Genomic DNA, 21,678 nt, shown 5'->3' on the forward strand with positions numbered 1-21,678 from the left:
CTGTTCTCTGGCTTTTCTATCGGCAATATAGAGGGCTTCAGACAGCTTTGCAAACTTTTCATTAATATGAACAGATTGTAGACCTCTTCCATCAGCAGCCAGACGTTTATCTAAAGGAATTGTATAACCCTTGGCATTTTTCCAATTACTTACACAAGGTGGGATTCTCCACTCTTGTTGCTCTTTCACTGTGACCTAAAAGTAGAATACTATTAAAATATGCTGTCTTCAGGACAATAAGGACACTGTTGGAATAAGGAAACCATATACAGTATGATATGCAATTATCATCTTAAAGAATCTCACTTTTCTATTCAAACTATATAATGATTTATAAATCTTTAAATTTCACATACTCACAAATGACCACCTGATTCCTGCATACAAAATATTCTTGTGAAAAGGTGTAAGAGGTCTGCATTTTTAGAAAGACACAAACACTGCATAACCTTGTGCATCTCTTGGAAAACCATATAATGGTTAAAAGACATTTCCATTACAAGAACTCCACACCCACCTACCTGACAAGTTAGTTCCTACATAACTGCCTTCCTTGTCAAACATTCCTTCGGCAAATATAATAGTGCCTTAGTAATTGCTGTTAAAACCTTTTTATTAGTCTTTATATGGCAGTCAAATCATTCATACCCAATATCTGATATGAGATGCGCTGTATAACAAACGAACACAACTTACCATGAATAAATTCCTACCATAGAAATAATAATGAATTTAAATATATAGGCTTCAATCATGATCTACATAGTAAAATGCCTCAATTTTTCAAGTAACCCACAAACCAAGTTCATTTTAGTTATTTAATTACAGTACTGTGCTTCATGTAAATTTTGATAAACTTGTAAACTAGAATTTTTTTTTTCACAAAAAAGCTACTTGAGGAATCATAAACAAATGTCTTCAAAGACAATGCATGCAGACCACATAAGTAAGTGCTTTGTATGTTGACTTAAAATAAATACATGAAAAATAAGTTCACTCTAATGCTACCTTGAACCTTTTCCAAATTTAATACTGTCATTTAATAGTTGAAAAAACTGGTAAGACTAATAATGAAACTGATGAAAAAAAAAAAAATGAAATTTCTTATTTCTATATTCACCTGATGTATATATTGCTTCCACCTCTGAAAGCTTGAAATTTAACTGTTATGCCTTAAAATAAAAGAAATTTTACCATTTCTTTCCTTCCAATACACGAATGGCTTCAGTAATGCAATGAGACCAGCGTCTAAAAACAATAACAAGCTATGCATGTTGCATAATTTCTCCAGTCTCAAATTTAAAATATTTCCCTATCCTCTTTATGCCATTACAGGTAGTTGCTGACTTACGATCTGGATTAGGACCGAGAGACAGGTTATAACTAAATCTGGATGCATGTTGAACTTAAAATGTTAAGTTTCGTAGATTTATTATGGTGTCATATTACTGTGATCATCTTGGTCATATTTTATCAATATTTTCTTACTGTATATCATTATTTCATTTTCTTGGTTCATAGGATATCACATGCTTTATGAAAGCATTTTCTATTCTTTTTTTTTTTCCAATTTCAAGAGCATTTTAAACCATCAACAATTAATGAATTTTTTTCAACCTGGTTCTGATCACCTGATTTCAAATTCCTGCTACTGTATCAAGAATATGCAGACATACATATAACAAGGAGTATTATTTATATAATTTCATTGTGCAACCACTAAATTTTCACCCTTAAAAAGGGATTTTGACGAAGGAAAAATCTATTTCTGGCCGAGGAACCTGTGTCGCCCAGTGAAATGCTCCTCTAGCACCATTTCTAAGGCATAAATATTGCTAAACATAGGGAGAGAAAAAAAGATGCATGGAATGCCAGGAATAAACCCAGCTCATTCACTCTAATGAGTGTTGGTATAGTAACTGGGGCGTGTTAGAACCACGACCATAGGTCCCTCACCAGGTAGACCTCTCATTCTTTAACATCCCCCGAAACTACGAGTGTAAATACCATACATATTTAGAAGAAAACATGATAAGGTGTCTGAAAACTGAGAAAGTAGTAAAACACAATATAAATAGTTTCCTAAGTTTTCTAATCACGCACCACAAGGCTAAATCTATAAATTATTTAGCATCGGCAACATGGTACTGGTAAACTATATGCAATTAACCATAAATAAACTATGGGAGAAGTATTTCAAATAAAAATAATTTTAAAAGGTTACTAAATCGCAACCCAAGTATAATTCTACCATACCAATCACTTAAATTTACCATTCTATCAGACCATACCCCAACAGCTACTATAGGCCCTAAAGCTCTGGAACTGTGACACAGATTTGACACCCAAATGAGGTGTTGCTAAGACTTTCAAATAAAATATTCTAGCAAAAGTTTTAGATAAACAGTACTTCTTAGATCATGAAGCCTAGTTTATAAATTTTTCATTGGATTTGGATCCAATTCTATTTGAGTTTGGAGACATAATAGTAAAATTAAATGACATAGCATTCTCTGACAGATGTCATGTATATACTTTAATATTAGAAAATAAGGAAGGCACATTACCCTAATGACCATGGAATCATTCAAATAAAATTAAATGCCTCTAGGCAGGAAATGAAAAAATTTGTTGTAAACCTTTAGCCTTAAATCTGGCAAAAGAAATGCTTGTAGTTCACTGATTTGTTTTCTGATGTCAAGGCCAACAGATACAGATTTTACTGTGCAATATTAAGCAAAACCTTTGCACCTATTTATATCTTCAATGGCTGAAATGAAAAGATTTTGCCAACAGAAAAAATCCATAAAAAGTTTTAAAAATTGTTATGACTAGTTCTAGTAACTGATAAAACCCTTAATTTACCTAACCTCATTTAGGTAACTGGCATCATTAATGAAGATGATAAATAGATTAATAATAATTTGAAGTCACAACCTTCAACCTCATCATAATGCTGTATATCTTTTAATATTACACATGTCTAACAATCTGAATCTAACCTCATTAAGGTAACAGGCAACATTAAAGAATCCGATAAATTGATGATTCATTATTTAAGCCAAATCTTCTATCTATGGTAATCATATATATCTTGCAATAGTGCACCCACCTAATAAAAATGTGGACCAAACGTTCAGTTCTAATGCAGTATATATCTCCCATATAAAATAAAGAGCAAGTTTCTACTATACAGTATATATAAATATACTGTATATATATATTTTTTTCCTGTTACACTCGAGGGAGGGGAGTAGTCATACCCTGGTGAGATTAGGTACCCAGATAGGTACAGTTAGAAACCAGACTTTCTTTCAATTTAACAAACCAGCGGGTTGTAGTTACGAAAGGGGGATGAGGTGGGAAGAGTTCAATCTGTGCGTGAGTGTTTATCTATCTAAATATTTAGACTAGTATACATATTAATACATATATCAAAAGATTTAAAATAATTCATTAAGGAATTGTAATAATAACCTGTAAATTCCTTGCTTATGAATTAAAGGTCATGTAACAGATCGTAAAACAAAGCTACAATACAGTATATTATACTGTATGGGCAATGATCTGTACATTGGGAGCATGTAGCCTAGCCTTCTCCAGATTATCCCTGTACTAAAAGTTAGCTTATTTTATGCTCTCAACTTTACAGTAATTGATTATGAAACATAGTACTCAGAGAAACGGTGAGTAAGCGCTCCTCACTAGAATCTCTAAAAGAAAAATTGCCCCTAGGCCCGAAACACAAAGATCATGATCATCAATAAACAATTCTTATGCACAACAGTGCAGCAATTGCTGACAAATCTGAAAAAAGACATCTCAAGTCAGTATAAACATAAAAAACCTGAAATCTAGAGCACAGGAGCACGTCATTGCTGTTCCATGTCGACTACTGGATGGGAGAAGTTATCTGACTCGCGAAGCATGTTATTATTGTTAGATGCTGGTCTCCTTTTGTTACTAGAGGTATTAAATTATTGGAAAAGAAAAAGAAAATAGGAAACTGATTTTCATTCCGAGCTTCCAGAGATGATAGCAATATGAACATTAGGGGAGGTTAATAGAAATAATTAACATCACAAAAAACTTAAGTATAACAGAGTACAGCACTATTGAGTTGCCACAATAAAAAAAATGACAAAAATATGTAAAACCCACAGCAGAAGATATCTAGATTTTTTCGAAATCTTTGAAAACATTAAACATGAGTCGAGAAATAAGAAAAATTATTAAATCAAAGTTACCATTTTTCCTGAGTCAAACTTTTGACTTGTCAATATTCCTTAACTTTCATTTACATACCAATCACAAGAATACTAACAGGTCACTGTACTTGTATAATAACTATTTCCCATATGATAATGATCATGTGGTGAAAATGTTTAATTTCAGAACCTGAAAAATCTCGGTAGATAGTACAGTACATTAAAAGACTTTAATGCACTTTATTAGTAATTTTAATCAAGTTTGTTCTTATCAGCATGTGAAAGGATATGCAAATCATAGATCTACTAATGTCATCAGCAAATAGTGAAATTACAAATTACAGGCATGTTTCACAGACCATTTCAAAATACTGCAAAGGACACAAAACGATAATCTGTTACCTTTCTGGTAGGTGAATGCATGACAGGAGCTGGTGGAGATGGTGGACCGCGAGGTACTTTCTTATTGATTCTGGAGAAAAAACATTATTTTTCTTCAATTTTTCTTGAGATTTACAAATATCAAAAATCAATATAAAATTACAATCTGAAATACTAATGCACTAAGCATTTACTAAGATGGATTCTAACTGCAGTACGAATCTGGATAGTAAATGATCATCTTTAACAGTCCCCAATAAGTGTTGCTACAATGTTATCAGGCTTCAGTCTGAAGCAAAATTCCTCAAAAGGCAAGTTATTTTCTTTCATCACTTCACTTCACTTCAATTCTTCCTCCCTAAGCTTCTAATGAAAAAATGTACTGTTGGCTCTCATTATTCCAGGTACAGAAGTACCTTGATTTACAAGTTTAATTTATTCTGGCAGCTCGCTCACAAACAAAAATAATCTTTTCCAGATGAAATAAACGAAATTCACTTGAATTTCACATCCTTTAAATGCACTTACTGTATTCACTAACTTTTAAAGGTCTGTAATGCCAATTATTGAAGAATTTATAACCCCTAACAACAAAAATTAATACAAATTAATAGTTTACAATAAAAATATGACAAATATTTAAGTAATTTTTATTTTAACTAACTATACAAACCTGAGTCCTTTAAATAGGAGAAGATACCAGTGCTAGCCAGAACACGGCTATAAAACTTTTAATAAAGTGAGAACAACCGTACCGGCTGTTACCAATGGGTAGCCGGCCAGCCACAAATCCACTTTGATTGCAGAGGGGGACTTCCAGGGGTAGGTGATGGCAGATAACATTTGTGTAAAGAACTCAAGTTTCTAGAGTTAGGAAAAATACAAATTACTTCCAAATTTGTCATTTGTTCCTACACAAATACAAACCCTCGTTTCTTACTTAGGAGATGAACACACAGAAGGATGGAAGTTGTCTCTCCAAATAAATGGAACGGTTTATCTGTGATTGCTCTATCTGAGCATGAAAATGCATGAAAAGAGCATCCTGATACCTCATGAACCAGTGACTTGACATGTGCAAAGGTGGAAAATGAGTGTAAAAACACCATTGTGACACCATCTGGGCAAAATATAAGCTGTAAGTTGACAAATATACAAACTGATTTACCCAGATCCCCATCTCCCCTTCATAAGGAGAATGGGGACGTAACAAGAAATATCAATAGCCAAAATAGCTACACACTAAATGGGGCTTATCTGCAGTCGATGAGTTCTAGCTGACAGGGAGCCAGATGCTGTACCCCAAGAAAGGGGAAAATGAAGAAAAGGAAAGACCAGTCATTCTTTACATTCATTCCAGACTATAAATCATAACCTCTGTCATCGAACAACTGCTAATAGGGAGCTAAGGTAGCTATACCACTTGCTGAGCAGCTAACACAGGGACTAGAGTAAACTTACCTAGGGACATGTGTGTCACATCTCGCAGGTAGTAGGCTCAGAAGGAAGAACGATGGCCAAATAAATCCACCTGTAGTACCTGTGTTACAGAACGTTTTTTTTTTTTTTAAATGCCAGGAGCGTAATTACAGCCCTGACATCGTGAGCTCTGGGTTGTGCCCTTCCTTGTTGAGAAGGGGAAGGATTAATGGCCAGGTCAATGACTTGTCTAATCTAAGAAGATATAGTGTTCTTTGTCAACTACCTCTTGACCCTTCCAGTACTGATGAAGAGGTTTTCAGTCTGGGGTGATCTCCCTATATATGCTTGAGACAGCACATCAGCACTCTCACAGGACACAAAAGCAACTGATCAGGATAATCGGTTGCTATTATTATTATTATCATTATTGCTAGTGGAGCTATAACCCTAGTTGGAAAAGCAGCATGCTATAAGACCACGGGTTCTAAATGAGGAAAAATAGCCCATTGAGGAAGGGATATAAAGAAATAAATGAACTACATGAGAAGTAATGAACAATTAAAATAAACATTTCAATAGAGTAACAATATCAAAATAGATTTCTTATACATATACTATAAAAAGAGACTTATGTCAGCATATTCAAAATAAAAAAAATCACTGCAAGTTTGAACTATAGAAGTTCAACCAATTCAACTACCTGATTATAAAGATCATTCCACAACTTGGTCATAGGTGGAATAAAACTTCTAGAATACCGAATAACATTGAGCCTTATGATGGAGAAAGCATGATTATTAGAATTAACTGCATACCTAGTATTATGAACAGGATGGTACTGTCCAAGAGGATTTGAATGCAAAGGATGGTCAGAACTATGAAAAATGTTATGCAACATGCATAACAAATTAACTGAATGACAGTCCCAGTTCCTGTTCAAATTAAAATGAGATTCAGCACCCGAATACTAGACAGGAGAACCATCTTCGAAACAAGGTAGATTGAAAGAATCAAAACACTTCCCCAAGACTCAAAATCTAAAAAGGAAGAAAACCTAGGGTAACATATCGCCGGATTTTTTGTCTTCACAATGAACTCGGAGACGAAGTTGAACAAAATTGGCCTTAATCCTCTTGAATGGGTGATGTGTAGGAGAGACCATGCAGCTCGTTGACCCTCTTAGCAGAAGCCAGGCTAAGCAAACAGACTGTCTTCAAGGTCAAGTCTTGGTCAGAGGCTTAATTTAATATTGTTGGGAGCTCTGTTCTTGGAACGTAGAATTTCCGTAACCTTCCAACGTGATGGTCTTACTTCCAACTAGGGGAGCTGAGGAGGGCCTGTCCTCGTGCTGAAAAAGCTCATCAAGCACACTTGCCCTGAGGGGATAGGTGCCCGCAGAGAATCTGCTATGAAGGACAAATGTTCGGGGACAAGATACTGAACTAAAGGGACTCCTTGTTGGCTCTACAAGGGAATGTGCAATAGCCAACCCAGGCAGAAGAATAAACACTGTCCTGCTCAGACCCACGCACCAACACCTACTGAAGCTGTCCAACGGGGGACCCGAAGTCCCAAAGAAGGCCACAAGAGACACAAAGAGTCTTGAGATGCAGACTTCCATGGAAGGAAGATTTAGCTGTCTCACTAATGAGACAAGAAGAGCTTCCTGACTTGCGGTTTACCGAAGGGTTAACGGCCACCATTCTTCTCAATCATCATCTGGAGGAGGGCAAAGAAGAAGAGACTGAGGGGAGGGTACCAAGAGAGAGGGAGAAGTAAGGATTTCTTCAACTTCGAGGAACACTCAGAAAACAAAGAATCCCATTTAGACTTCTTACTCCTCCTGCCACACCACTTCCACCACTATTCACATGAAAAGGTCTGTGTGCAGGAGTGTCCTATGCACATAGGACAAAGTTGGTGAGGATCAGTCTCCGTCTTGGACATGAACGTGCTGAAATTAAAGTAGAGTTGTAGTGAGTTAGTGGGGGATAGTACTTTCCTGCTACCCACTGGAAACAACCAGTATGATTGTTGACACATTGTTAAGTTCTATAACAGTGTTCCAGCTTGCAATGTTATTTTCCCCTATGTAATGAACAAGGTTTTGTATTGGTGTATAACAAACCAAATTTCAAAAGTAACCTGCATTTTTCCTAGCCATACAAACATGAGTCCTTTAATTAGGGAGATTACTTTGGTGAGAGATGGAATTGGTAGTTGAAGTGGATAATGAGCAGTTATCCAATGAGAGCACTAGTGAGGCAAAAATCTTGACACCCCTCTTGGATGGTTCTCGCTTCACATTTGATACTTTAACCCAAGAATTAGAGGGGTGGTTCAAGGAGGACACTTATATTAAAAGGCTCAGGTTTGTATGGCTAGGAAAATACAAATTAGATTTAAAATTTGTGATTTGTTCCTGGGAGACATATAAACCCTTGTCCTTTAGTTAGGAATACTCACAGCCTGGAGGGTTGGATGTAGAAAATTCTGAGAGTTTAAACGGTTGATCTGTGGAGAAGCAAAGCAAAGACACTGCCAACCCCTATCTGTTCATCATGCAGATGAAAAACTCATAGGACCTGAGAAGTACAAAACTTTTGTACAGTAAGTCCCAAAATAACAGAAACCTTTCCCAAAAAGAAGTCACAGAATCAAATACTAGGCATATAAGTAAAGGGTTAATATTAGATTAGCCATTACTCAGCTCTCATGGGAAATGGGGGGACATATACATCTTTAGTTACAAAGAACGGTGCTCTGAAGTGTAACTTACCAACAGGTACCACTGACTGGTAAACCAAAGAGAGAGGTAGAAAGATGAAGGAGAAGAGCCAGTTATTCAACATTCACTTCTGGCTTATGTCAAAATGGTACCATAGGAGAGATACAGTAGGGTCCCGAATTACACGTGTTCTAATTACGCGATTCCTCAATTACGCGATCGATAGTTTTTCAAAATTAATTTTCCTGTATTTGCGAGGAGCATTCTAAATCCGCGAGTCAAGCACCGCGAAGCGTAGGAAATCTATTGTTTTCTTAATTGTATTGGGGGGGGGGGGGGGGGGGTGATGGTTCCCCGATGTCTGAGAAGGGGGGGGGGGAGAATGTGAGAGAAAGATTTCTGTTCAAACATTTTAAGACTAGTTTTGGATGAAAAATGTTAAGGTTTGCCCATCTGTTGTGTGAACTTGTCGCTAGGCCTAGCCTAACTGTCCAACACCTATATGTACAATATTCCATATTTGTACTAATTAATTTTTATACTTACGTTGTGATTATGGTGAAAAATCCTTATTCATTAAACTTTAAATTAAAAACCATCAAAATAAAGACTATTTTATATCATGCTACTGCCAAACATGTCACCACAACCAAACCCATTACTTTGTTTAGTACGTTCCATCGCCGATCATAACGAACTCGCTAACCAATTTTAACATCTGTCTATAGGTTAACTTTTGCGGCAAAAGATATCTTACCAGGTACTATGTAATAATAATGTTATAATTAATGTTTTATTTATCCTTAGAAAATCAAAATATATGAAATATGAGCAATTTTGTTTCGTGTTGTTTTTTTTTCCTAAAAAAACGCTTTCTTAAAAGGAAAACGTTTTTTTTTTTACGTTTCATCGTCGATCATAAACGCATTTACTCCTGAAAGTGATATTGAAGAGCGTTTACTAAAGATGTTATTATAAATAAAGATTATAAATAGGTGGTAAAATATCTATAATTAAAGTGTAGCAGCATCAAGAAATGTTGGGGTTCGCCCTTTACATAAGAATGTACTGTACATTGGATTAGACAGAACGTAGAAAAAATCAATTAGGGAAAAATCAGTATTCGATATCCTCTTCATCAGCATCGTCAATCGGGCTTTTTATTTTTTTTATTCTCAGTCGCTAACTAGTTATCGCACTGCCAAGATCTGCACACATTCCGATAATTCACATTTGAAGGTTTTCTGGGAGAGGATGGATAGAGAAAATACCGAACTATATAAAATGTTTTTTTAACCTGTTAAGCGTCACCCACGTGATAAACCGTTCACCACGATCTACTCGGTACCGCCTTCAACTGTACATTCCGTTCATGACTTTAATTGCCTTTTACAAGCCGTCAGTCTCGTGATGTTACTTTACTCGTATAGTAAGTATAGGATCACCACTTGGCAACACTCTCAGCATATGGGGACTGTGAATAGAAACTTATATGATGTCTGGCAACTATTTTTCTGAAGGTAGCTTGATGTTACAAAACTCTGGTTTGAACTGGTTTCCTATCAGTGCGCTCGGGCGTTCATGCATATGTGGTTATTTGTTGTTCCTTTTGTAATGAAAGGTCTAAAGAGGAAGGTTATTTCTTTAGATGAAATAAATGATATTCTTGTTGTGGAATTTGATAATGATAACCTGTTTGATAATGAGAGCACTAGTTCTGAATCCTCCAGTGATGAGTATATTGAAGAAACAAAGTTTTCTTTCGATGTCGAAAGCGAAAATGACTTCTCATTACCGAATGACTGGACAACGAAATTTCACAAAACTATAAAGGGAAAGGAAACGCCGAGAGAGAGAGAGAGAGAGAGAGAGAGAGAGAGAGAGAGAGAGAGAGAGAGAGAGAGAGAGAGAGAGAGAATAAAGTGGATAAATAATGTACAAATGTATGACGAACATATTTGAAAACTATACAGGAAACGATATGAAGAGAGAGAGAGAGAGAGAGAGAGAGAGAGAGACCTATCCCTTTCCTTTTGTTGCTTATCCAGGCGTAAGATTTACGATTGAAGATAAAAAGAACCCATTAGAATATTCAGTATTATGTAGCCATTTGAAATTAAATAATAGTAGTATTAATTGTTTTTTTTACTCAACCATTTAATTAATATCCCTACTTTTAACTATAATTACGAATTATAAGCATAAAGAAATTATATTAACTTTGAAAAATTATCATTAGTGAAATGACCGCTCAGGGCAAAAAAAGCGTGATTATCGTACAGCAGCCTACTGCACACTTGCGCCTAGTGGCCGTGTTTACGTGTGGGAGTGTCATCATGGATATACAGTACTATACTGTAATTTTTAACTATTGCTAGATACGTACTGTATCAAACCTTGAAAACCCTTTTTTGTTTTTTGTATCTATAGGAAATAATTCTACATCATTCGGAAAATACTGAAAACAGTAAGCTATGCATAGTACAGTAGTAAATACTACAGTCATAGAAAATTATCAAAACTTTAACAACTTTTTATTGTTTTATTTATCCATAAAAGAAATTTTGTACAGTATTTTATAAAAAAATTCTATAAGAAGGATTTCTTACAGTATTGTTAAGATAAAAGCTACAGTATATATATATATATATATATATATATATATATATATATATATATATATATATATATATATACATATATATATATATATATATACACACATACATACATACACACACAGTGTATATACAGTATATATATAGCTAGAAAGCTAGAAATGGAGTGAAAAAAAAAATTGACGGGTAGGTTGCTGTTTGCCGACATGATGTGTTTCGAAATATACGAATTTCCAATTACACGAGGCCTTTCATCGACCAAATTCTCGCATAATTCGGGACCCTACTGTACATTCTGTGCTCAAGAAGGAGCTAGGCTCGAACAGGACACACTGGTCCAAGAATAAAGGTACCAAGGGACTTGAGGGTACATTCTCATAGATAAGAGGTTGTAAAGGATGTCTGCCTCTTCCTGATATCTGCCTTCAAGTCCTCTTCAGATAGCAAAGCAGAGCCCTCACAGGATACAGGTGAATTTTGTCTTCATACCACCTGACAGCCCTCAGGGGGAGAAGATGGAGGACTTGAACCTGGGGTCTAGTGCCGCTAGATTCTGGGTCTTGGTCATTAACTTCAGCACAAAACTAAAGTAGACCTCCTTTTAACCATGAACAGGAGAGACTAGGTAACAGAGGCTGCGCAACTCGCTCACTCTCTTCGCTGATGCTAGGGCTATCAAAAAGACAATCTTGATAGTCAGATCCTAATCTGAAGATCTCCTCAAGAGTTCGAATGGGGTACGAGTAAGAGCCCTGAAGACTAGGATCACATCTCACTTCGGAGCCTGAGATAGCCGGTGGTCAAGAATCTTCAAAGCTCCTCACAAACATAAACCACTCCCAAGAGGATGAGAGATTTATGCCCTTCAGCTGGAAGATCATACCCAAGACTGAGTAGTACCCTTTGATGGCCAGAACAGGGAGTCATTTCTCCTGGCGAAGGAAGACAAGGAAATCCGCATTCTGTGCTAGAGTCGTCTGACTGGAGAAATATCCCCTTTTACAACATTTGCAGAGGACCTCCAATGATATCCAGATATTTCCTGTGCAGTGCCTCGTGAAAAGCTTTTTGCTTGCAGGAGATGCTGGATAGTCTCCACCCGTAAAGCACTTACTCTCACTCTCTCACCACTATGAATTATGCAGTTTCACATAGAACTACAGTGCTTTACTACTACAGTATTTAGAGCAAAATATAGCAAAAATTTTTTTTGATTTTTTTTTAATAATCACTTCACAATGAATCGAAAGAATTTCTCGAAGATAAAGTACGTGCCGTGCTTTTCTGATATATAGAATAATATACAATAGAAAAAGACACTTTAAAAATATTTTTCTGTAATCAGCAGTATAAAAAGAAAATGTTATCATAGAATAAGCGTGCATGTATATTCAATGGTTACAAACCCAAGGCCTTGTAGTGAAGGGGTTAATACAAAAATAAGATACATAAAAATGGTAAAGTTAATAACACCCACAAAACTTTATTACTATCATCATTGGCTAATTTAACCAAACCAATAAATTATTTAAATCTTGAAAAATCTACAACTGTAAATATGAAAATAATGACAATTTTTTTTAAAACCACATATTCAATAAAAAAGATTAGTTAATTTGGCCAGGTTTATAAGTTGAAATTTGTAAAACACTGGTCTAATTAAACTATCTATTAATAGTTGAAACTAAAATGCATAAGCAACAAACTTGAATTTGGGTGGTTCCATGGGATCCTTTGGCTGTTCTACCATTCTGATGACTCTCTGCGTTGCCCCTGAATTGAAGGAAACTCCTTGTTGGGAAGGTGTGTATCTTATATATTGAGCAGGAGCCTGTTTTTCAGCACATCTCACTGGCATGGCTGATGAAATTTTACCCTGGGGAGTAATACAAATGTTCAGATGAACACTAACCAATAGATGTTTTTAGAGCTATATTGGTATTTTACTAACATTATCAGGATTATAGTAATCCTTTAACACATCATAGTTCCCCTATCATGCTCTCAGAATATCGGGGATTTATAAATATACTGTATGTATATCTATATTGCGGACTCTTATGTTATTTTCAGATTTTTTTTTTTAAATTCTTTTAAAATTATTTCTTGCACGTAAAAACTAATAGAGTACATTAACAAATAAAACTCTACATAACAGAAATTTGTTGGCATTTCATTAATACTGCAAGTCTACTGTATGGTTGCCAGGCAAATGATGAAGCAAAACAAACATTATTGCTGGCAACTTAGATTCAGACATTTGCATTCATATAACAGTAGTCTCTCTCTCTCTCTCTCTCTCTCAAATAGATGATATAAATTTAACATTTGGAAAGATGTTTTCTGTAAATATATATCTCTCTTTCTGAAATAAATGAAAAGTGTTACTGTATATGTACTGTATAGTACATGGCAACTCTCACTCGTGGTTTAATGCGGTGGCTGTCGAAAGGTAGTCTCTTTCTCTTGCTACTGCAAACCCAAATGGAAGGCTGCAATGTGAAGTTTCATAGTTTGGCGCACTGGGAAAGTTTTATCGTAATGAAATGATCATTTTGAATGAAAAAATCTTGTCATTGCATCCATCTGATGGACTGCAATTGTCTAACGTATGGCTGGTCTTGCTCACTTTTGGCCTTACAACCCTAAAAATTGCTCACTTTTGGCCTTACAACCCTAAAACTTGCTCACTTTTGGCCTTATAACCCTGAAACTTGCTCACTTTTGGCCTTACAACCCTGAAACTTGCTCACTTTTGGCCTTACAACCCTGAAACTTGCTCACTTTTGGCCTTACAACCCTAAAAATTGCTCACTTTTGGCCTTACAACCCTGAAACTTGCTCACTTTTGGCCTTATAACCCTAAAACTTGCTCACTTTTGGCTTTACAACCCTGAAACTTGCTCACTTTTGGCCTTACAACCCTGAAACTTGCTCACTTTTGGCCTTACAACCCTAAAACTTGCTCACTTTTGGCCTTAAAACCCTAAAAATTGCTCACTTTTGGCCTTGCAACCCTAAAACTTGCTCACTTTTGGCCTTATAACCCTAAAAATTGCTCACTTTTGGCCTTACAACCCTGAAACTTGCTCACTTTTGGCCTTATAACCCTAAAACTTGGTCACTTTTGGCCTTACAACCCTGAAACTTGCTCACTTTTGGCCTTACAACCCTGAAACTTGCTCACTTTTGGCCTTACAACCCTAAAAATTGCTCACTTTTGGCCTTACAACCCTGAAACTTGCTCACTTTTGGCCTTATAACCCTAAAACTTGCTCACTTTTGGCCTTACAACCCTGAAACTTGCTCACTTTTGGCCTTACAACCCTGAAACTTACTCACTTTTGGCCTTACAACCCTAAAACTTGCTCACTTTTGGCCTTAAAACCCTAAAAATTGCTCACTTTTGGCCTTGAAACCCTAAAACTTGCTCACTTTTGGCCTTATAACCCTAAAAATTGCTCTTTTGGCCTTACAATCCTGAAACTTGCTCACTTTTGACCTTATAATCCTAAAACTTGCTCACTTTTGGCCTTACAACCCTGAAACTTGCTCACTTTTGGCCTTACAACCCTGAAACTTGCTCACTTTTGGCCTTACAACCCTAAAAATTGCTCACTTTTGGCCTTACAACCCTGAAACTTGCTCACTTTTGGCCTTACAACCCTGAAACTTGCTCACTTTTGGCCTTACAACCCTGAAACTTGCTCACTTTTGGCCTTACAACCCTAAAACTTGCTCACTTTTGGCCTTAAAACCCTAAAAATTGCTCACTTTTGGCCTTGAAACCCTAAAACTTGCTCACTTTTGGCCTTGCAACCCTAAAACTTGCTCATTTTTGGCCTTGCAACCCTAAAACTTGCTCACTTTTGACCTTACAACCCTAAAACTTGCTCACTTTTGGTCTTACAACCCTAAAACTTGCTCACTTTTGGCCTTACAACCCTAACACTTGCTCACTTTTGGCCTTACAACCCTAAAACTTGCACACTTTTGGCCTTACAACCCTAAAACTTGCTCACTTTTAGCCTTACAACCCTAACACTTGCTCACTTTTGGCCTTACAACCCTAAAATTGCTCACTTTGGCCTTATAACCCTAAACCTTGCTCACTTTTGGCCTTACGACCCTAAAACTTGCTCACTTTTAGCCTTACAATCCTAAAACTTGCTCACTTTTGGCCTTACAAACCTAAAACTTGCTCACTTTTGGCCTTACAACCCTAAAACTGACATTTTACATTTTGTGTGAGAGAGAGAGAGAGAGAGAGAGAGAGAGAGAGAGAGAGAGAGAGAGAGAGAGAGAGAGAGAGAGAGAGAGAGAGAGTGTCTCTTTCTCTTGCTACTGCAAACCCAAATGGAAGGCTGGATAGAGGTCACCCTCAATGTGAAGTTTCCCAATTTGGTGCACTGGGAAAGTTTTATAGTAATGAAATGACCATTTTGAATTAAAAAATACCCTTTGTCATTGAATTCATCTGATGGACTGCAATTGGCTAATTGTTTAATACTATATTTGTACTAGTAATAGTATAGAGAAGTATGAAAAATATAGAGAAAAATGTGGAAGTAAAGCGCAAGGTACGTGAAGCAAAGAGGGCAGCTGACCTGAGGTGGGGTCAGGAATTGGGTCAGTCATATGAAGAGAATCAGAAGAAGTTTTGGAAAGAAGTGAAGAGAGTAAGGAAGGCTGGCGCAAGAATTGAAGAGACAGTGAAAGATAGAAATGGAAGGTTGTTAAAAGGAGAGGAGGCAAGGAAAAGGTGGGTGGAATATTTTGAAAGTTTGCTGAATGTTGAGGATAATAGGGAGGCAGATATAATTGCTGTTCCAGGTGTTGAGGTGCCAGTGAGGGGAGATGGGAGATGAGAATGAGAGAGAGAGATTACAATAGAGGAAGTGAGGAGAGCACTAGATGAGACGAGAGTAGGAAAAGCATCTGGTATGGATGGTGTGAAAGCTGAGATGTTGAAGGAAGGGGGTGTGACTGTACTTGAATGGTTGGTGAGATTGTTTAATGTGTTTTGTGTTGTCAATGGTACCAGTAGATTGGGTTTGTGCATGTATTGTATCACTATATAAGGGTAAGGGAGATGTGCATGAGTGTTGTAATTCAAGAGGTATTAGTTTGTTGAGTGTAGTTGGAAAAGTGTATGGTAGAGTAATGATTAATAGGATTAAGGATAAAACAGAGAATGCAATCTTGGAAGTACAGGGTGGTTTTAGAAGAGGTAGGGGTTGTATGAATCAGATTTTTACAGTTAGGCAGATATGCGAGAAATATTTAGCAAAAGGTAAGGAGGTGTATGTTGCGTTTATGGATCTGGAGAAAGCATATGATAGAGTTGATAGGGAAGCAATGTGGAATGTGATGAGGTTATATGGAGTTGGTGGAAGGTTGTTGCAAGCAGTGAAAAGTTTCTACAAAGGTAGTAAAGCATGTGTTAGAATAGGAAATGAAGTGAGTGATTGGTTTCCGGTGAGAGTGGGGCTGAGACAGGGATGTGTGATGTCGCCGTGGTTGTTTAACTTGTATGTTGATGGAGTGGTGAGAGAGGTGAATGCTCGAGTGCTTGGACGAGGATTAAAACTGGTAGGCGAGAATGACCATGAATGGGAGGAAAATCAGTTGTTGTTTGCGGATGATACTGTACTGGTAGCAGACACAGAAGAGAAGCTTGACCGACTAGTGACAGAATTTGGAAGGGTGTGTGAGAGAAGGAAGTTGAGAGTTAATGTGGGTAAGAGTAAGGTTATAAGATGTACGAGAAGGGAAGGTGGTGCAAGGTTGAATGTCATGTTGAATGGAGAGTTACTTGAGGAGGTGGATCAGTTTAAGTACTTGGGGTCTGTTGTTGCAGCAAATGGTGGAGTGGAAGCAGATGTACGTCAGAGAGTGAATGAAGGTTGCAAAGTGTTGGGGGTAGTTAAGGGAGTAGTAAAAAATAGAGTGTTGGGCATGTATGTAAAGAGAGTTCTATATGAGAAAGTGATTGTACCAACTGTGATGTATGGATCGGAGTTGTGGGGAATGAAAGTGATGGAGAGACAGAAATTGAATGTGTTTGAGATGAAGTGTCTAAGGAGTATGGCTGGTGTATCTCAAGTAAATAGGGTTAGGAACGAAGTGGTGAGGGAGAGAACAGGTGTAAGAAATGAGTCAGCGGCTAGAGTGGATATGAATGTGTTGAGGTGGTTTGGCCATGTTGAGAGAATGGAAAATGGTTGTCTGCTAAAGAAGGTGATGAATGCAAGAGTTGATGGGAGAAGTACTAGAGGAAGGCCAAGGTTTGGGTGGATGGATGGTGTGAAGAAAGCTCTGGGTGATAGGAGGATAGATGTGAGAGAGGCAAGAGAGCGTGCTAGAAATAGGAATGAATGGCGAGCGATTGTGACGCAGTTCCGGTAAGCCCTGCTGCTTCCTCCGGTGCCTTAGATGACCGCGGAGGTAGCAGCAGTAGGGGATTCAGCATTATGAAGCTTCATCTGTGGTGGATCATGTGGGAGGTTGGGCTGCAGCGTCCTAGCAGTACCAGCTGAACTCGGTTGAGTCCCTGCTTAGGCTGAAGGAACGTAGAGAGTAGAGGTCCCCTTTTTGTTTTGTTTCTTTGTTGCTGTCGGCTACCCCCCAAAATTGGGGGAAGTGCCTTAGGTATATGTATGTACTCACCTGGGTAAGCTTCTCTAAGGCTTGTCTGGTTTTTTCTGTTGTATCTTCTATTTCTTCTAATGTCGGTCTTTGGAGCTCAGGGTCATCTTCCGAAGTAATGGCAGATGGTAAAAGGTCTGTTAACTTTGAGTAAACGATCTGTAAAAGAGACAATAAAAATACAGTAAACTTATGTGCTATTAAGTTACAAAACATATTTTCAATAGATTTAAGTGAACAGGTTGAAAATAAGAATCCATGACATAATACATCAGGATATCTAACTAGTACACTTATACCTTGTTCATTTTAGGGGCATTGCAATATTTCTGACACTGGATAAAAAAAATAATTCTTGAGTGCTTAATGAACTTTAATTCTATGCGTAACTAACTTCAGAATGTTGGTGGAATATCGCCTCAGTGTATATACCTACCTGGGTGCAGTCCTTATCTTAATTGTGATTGGAATGGATTAAATTACAAAATTTAAGACTAAGGGCCAGCACTGGGACTGGTAAGATCATTTAGTACATTTAAATTTAGTAAAATCATGATAAAAATGAGAAATTTGGAAGTAATTTGTATTTTTCCTAACTAGACAAACGTATTCTTTACACAGAAGATAACAGTACAAGCTGGAACACGGCTATAAAAACTTTTAACGAGGTGTCAACAACTATACCGGTTGTTACCAGCAAGTAGCAGAGGAAGCACCAGTGCCATCTCACTCATAACTAATCCACTTTGATTGCAGATGGGACTTCTGGGGGTAAGTGATGGGGGGGGGGGTAACATTTGTGTAAAGAACTCAGGTTTCTATAGTTAGGAAAAATACAAATTACAGTACTTCCAAACTTGTCATTTGTTCCTACAGGAATACAAACCCTTATTCTTTACATAGGAGACTTACACTTAGGATTGAAGTCTTCACTCCAAATGGATGGAACTTTTTACTCGGGGTTGATCTATCTAGGCATGAAAATGCATGAGATAAGCATCATGACACTTCGTGAACCAGTTGCTTAACACTGCTAGTAGGTCGAGGGCCCGTGCAAAGGTGGAAAGTGAATGTAAAAACACAATCTTGACACCGTTTGGGCAAAATATAAGCATTAGGTTTACAAATAAACACTGTGATTTACCAAGACAGTATCTCTCCATCATAATGAGAATAGGGGTGTAACAAGAAATACCAACATATAATATATACAAGCTACATGGGGCTTATCGGCACTTAACGAGTTCCAGCTGACAGGGAAGACAGATTCTGCCCCCCAGGAGAAAGGAAGATGAAGAAAAGAAAAGGGTATCATTCTATTCACCCAAGACTAAAACCGTAACCTCTGTCCCTGAACTACAGATAATAGTCCTGTGAAGGAGCAAAGGTAGCTATAACAATTGCTGAGCAGCTACCATGCTCCTTAATAAAATCTATCTAGGAACCTGTGTGTTACGTTTTGCAGGTGGTGGGCTGTGAAGGTGGTTTGGCGCCTCCATATAGTATCTACATCACAGAATAGTTTTTTGTAAATGCCAAAGATGTACTTACGTCTCTGACATCGTAAGCTCTGCCGCCCATCCTTGTCATGAAGGGGAAGGATTAATGGCCTGGTCAATGACTTGCCTAATCCAGAAAGAGTATTTTTAGCAATTCTCTTCTTGACTCTCCCAGTACTGATAAAAAGATGTTTCATCAGGGTGTGAATGCCCTGTGTATGCTTGATACACAGGACACAAAATCACCCAGTCAAGATCATTGGTTACGTCCAGAAGACTCAAAATCTGAAAGAAAGAAAACCTAGGGCAATGAAAGGGATAGTGGTTCTGAGATGAGAGAACTCTTCCACAATACTAATGACAAAAGATTTCCCACTTATCCCGGTAGACTGAGGATGATGACCTAAGGTAACTTAACATCTGTTTTGCCACTAGTTGTGTAAATCCTCTCTAAGTGAGGAGATGCTGAATAACCTGCAGGTGTAAAGTCGTAGGGATACGATTGATCCAACAGGTCGGGAAAGATAGGTAACCCTCTCAGAACCTCTGCCAGCAGCAGTAGGTCCAGGTACCATTCTGCCTGCAGCCATAGCAGAGTTATCAGCCATTGACAGGTTGGTTGTGGATCTTACCGTACTGAAGACTTTCCTCAAGAGGCAAAATGGGAGGAATGCTGCCTGTGACTCTGTTATTGACTTCTCAGTAATCTAGATCACTACTTTAAATAGAAGAATTGGGATTCCTAGTCAAGGTTTTGAGTTTGACAGTATTCTAACTTTTTTTTTATTAGGCTCATTTCATCATTTGTTTCTGGTATTTGTAATCAGCCTGTGTACTTTGTGCCATTAAACAGATATGTTTGTGAAGTTGTACAAATATTAACCTATTGTAATAATATATGGTTTTAATTTAAATTCAAACGTTTTCACAAGCCCTACTTAGGTATGAAATTGTGTAATTATCTCAGTTCTTTTTTCTGATTATAGGATTATAATTTTTTCTCCTTTCTTTAATTATATTTTTCTTCCAGTAGTTTGCTCTGCAATTCAACAGTCAGTAATTCAATAAATTGTTACATAGAAATAAATACCATGTTAGTCATAAAAAAACTAAATCTTACCAGAGATGCAATATTGGCTCAAATGAAAAAAAGCTACCCAAAGTTCTAAAATTGCTTGTTGTGTCCACTTGCTATGACTAAATCTAGGGAATGGTACTCATATTTTTTCTTACAGCATTGAACTATCTGGGACCACTGAGATTAAATATATGGTAGCAGACTGAGGTTGGCATCCTGACAGATCGCCTACAAGTTGTAGCTGGCAGCAGCTTGCTTATCACTAAAACGGAGTCCGTAGAACAAACTCATTCAGAGCCGAGATTGATTTCCAGCCTCTAGACGCCTTCTCTACCAGACAGTCAACTGTAAAAGCCTGAGCATTCGGATGACAGCAGAGCGATCCACGGCCGGGACCGTGTGTTTAAGCTGTTTACTGGAGAGGCCACTGCTGTGGTTGGGCTAGCCCAGTTGACCTTCTGGTGAGCATCTACTCTGATAAAACTGGAACTGAAACCAGACAGCTTTAACAAGGTCTGAACTTATGTCCAAAGGGCTATGTCCTTCACTGATCTCTTCATGAAGGGCAATGATTTCATTGGGGGATGAATTAGGGTAAGAAGGGATCAGAGCTAGTGAACGGGATAACATACACCAAGCTGAGGACACTAACTGTCCAGGGTTCAGCCCTGTAGCACTGCCATCTCTGCCCCCTGAGCCTCAGGCATCCCCTTAGCCTTCTTGTGCTGAAAGGGCAGCCTCTCGGGATAACCCTTCCTGGTGTTGGACTGCCTTTGACTGGGCTCTTATCACCACCGGAGAAGCCTTAGGAAAAGCAAGTGCCGAAGATGTGGACCAGGGTGTAACAGCTTGGTGGAGAAGGGAATCTTGGCTCGCCATTCTACACTTCTTGGTCACTGCCTAAACATCCTCCATAGGGAACAGGGACAAGATATTAATCAAGGATTTCAGGAAATGGAGAATCTCCCTCCTTGGTATTTTCTTTTGGAACTTGGAGACAACTGCATCAAGCCTCTATCAACAGGCTTCAGGTTTTGATTCATCACAAACTATTGCAAGATATAACCTTATATTTACATTTTAAGCTACTAATTTT

The 21,678-nt window shown here is 37.6% G+C and overlaps 1 protein-coding gene across 1 annotated transcript in view; it reads right to left on the reverse strand.

The window, feature by feature from the left end:
- Positions 1–21,678, reverse strand: part of Bx42 (Puff-specific protein Bx42) — a 57,745-nt gene that overhangs the window by 10,795 nt on the left and 25,272 nt on the right. The window contains exons 4-7 of the mRNA XM_068378604.1: positions 18,027–18,164; positions 13,064–13,233; positions 4,611–4,680; positions 1–195 (exon numbers count right to left, since the gene is read on the reverse strand). Of these exons, the coding sequence (XP_068234705.1) occupies positions 1–195; positions 4,611–4,680; positions 13,064–13,233; positions 18,027–18,164 (573 nt within the window). The remainder of the gene's footprint in view (positions 196–4,610; positions 4,681–13,063; positions 13,234–18,026; positions 18,165–21,678) is intronic.

This window comes from Palaemon carinicauda, chromosome 8 (assembly GCF_036898095.1).
Source record: "Palaemon carinicauda isolate YSFRI2023 chromosome 8, ASM3689809v2, whole genome shotgun sequence".
NCBI classification, from domain to species: Eukaryota; Metazoa; Arthropoda; class Malacostraca; order Decapoda; family Palaemonidae; genus Palaemon; species Palaemon carinicauda.